This window comes from Myotis brandtii, unplaced genomic scaffold, assembly GCF_000412655.1.
Source record: "Myotis brandtii unplaced genomic scaffold, ASM41265v1 scaffold352, whole genome shotgun sequence".
Taxonomy (NCBI): Eukaryota; Metazoa; Chordata; class Mammalia; order Chiroptera; family Vespertilionidae; genus Myotis; species Myotis brandtii.
The window spans coordinates 885,332-887,100 of record NW_005363542.1 but is presented as its reverse complement, the minus strand read 5'-3'; the positions used below and the strand labels follow the sequence as shown (position 1 = coordinate 887,100).

At 47.2% G+C, this 1,769-nt stretch overlaps 1 protein-coding gene across 1 annotated transcript in view; it reads left to right on the top strand.

Annotated features, from left to right (window-relative positions):
• Positions 1-1,769, top strand: part of PPM1H (protein phosphatase, Mg2+/Mn2+ dependent, 1H) — a 241,360-nt gene that overhangs the window by 107,781 nt on the left and 131,810 nt on the right. The window contains exon 3 of the mRNA XM_005871690.2: positions 1,722-1,764. Coding sequence (XP_005871752.1) covers positions 1,722-1,764 — 43 coding nt within the window. The remainder of the gene's footprint in view (positions 1-1,721; positions 1,765-1,769) is intronic.

The following is a 1,769-nucleotide window of genomic DNA, read 5'->3' as shown; positions in this document are numbered from 1 at the left end:
CCTCTCCTGCCTCACCCCCCTCCTCTCCTGCCTCACTGCTATTCAGCCACGTGGCCATGGTTCAGTCTCCGCTTGCTCTTTAGGCACCTTCCTACCATAGGGACCGTGCACCCGCTCTTGCTGCTGCCTGGCATTCTTTCCCCTCCTTTCCTTATCTTGTTTCCTTCCAAGCAGCCCTCAGCCTGGTCCTCATGTCACAGGAAGCCCCTTCGCTGGGCCCCTCTGCAGGTGGCCTCACAGCACCAAGGACCTCTTCTTGTAGCCCTCACCAGAATCACGGTCTATGTTTACTTGTGTGATTATTTGATCGGTGTCTCTCTCTCCCACTGGATTAGTATTAGACCATGTCTGATATCTCTTTTATCCAGTTGTTTATCCCCACTGCTTACTTTTTTGTGTGCCTGTCATACAGAGAATGCTCAGTAAATATTTGTGACTAAAAAACAAACAAAACCCTACCAGTTTATCTCTTAGCACCTCGCACAGAATTGAGTGGAAAAGTGTTAAAGGGTGCAAATAGAGTAATGGCATAGGTCCCCATAACCAGATAGTATCTTCCAGCATCGTTCTAAGATAGACCGAAAATGGTAGGAGGGATGCTTTTTAAGGGGACAGACTTGCAATGAGATATAATACACAATATAGTGAATATAGAAGCAATATTGTGTTGTAATAATTACACTTGCAAGAGATTATATCTTAATTATTCTAACCACCCAAAAAAGAATTACATGACATGCTAACTATTGCTATAATGGTAATCATAGTACAGTATATAAATGTATTAAGTCAACATATTGTACACCTTAAATTTACACACTATTGTATGTCAAATATATTTCAATTAAAAAAATAAGATGGACCAAAAGAAAGTTTTATTTAATGGCTTCAGCTAAAAAAGAACCCAGTATTTATTGTTGCAGGATATTAAGCCCAGCAGTCAGAGTGGATGTCATATGCACCTTATCTGTGTTATCTCAGTATTTGATAGATCTTAATTGAGCTCCTTTTTTCCACCCAGAGCTAAGATCTTAGGCATGTGTGATTCAAACATGCTTTTTAAAAACCGTTCATTTTGAAATGGTCTAGAAATCACCTGACAGGTACTAAATCCGTGGAAGGTGTGGGGCTGCGGGCTGCACATGGCTGTATGAGCAGCATTGGGGTCGGAAGAGGAAACGGATGCTGAGTGACAGCTGGAAGACGGGGGAGGTAGGAGGCAGGGACAGGAGATGTGAATTGTGAAGCCTGGACTAGACTGGGCGTCTAAGGGAAGACTGTGTTCCAACATTCAGGCTGTAGACCAAAGAGGAGGGGTCAGTTATCTGAGAATATAAAGGCCTAAAGAGGGAACATGAGTCCGTTTATTTCCCCTTGAAGAACCTGCAAAAAAGGGCCTTTCTCCACAGACTCCAGGTGGGGATTCGAGGTTAAAGCTGGACTTCTAAACCCCTATCTGTTTGTATGGGATTCCTCCTCAAACAGGGGCCCAAATGAGCGCGTGGTCACTTGGGTCCCTTCCGCCTGGTGGAGAGGCAGGGAGCTTCATCCCGGGGGTGGTGGTAGCCACAGTGACAGACCTGGGGACCCTGCCCTGAGGCTCTCTGCGGTGTTTCGCCCCCATGTGTGCAGACCCCAGCCAGCCCTCCAGGCGGATGCGCTGAGCCCCGTGGGCCAGTGGCCTCCGCGGCCCTCACGCCTCCCTGTCCCTCTCCCCGCAGGAATCGGAAGGCGTTTGCTGCCACTACTGGTCGCTGTTCGACGGCCAC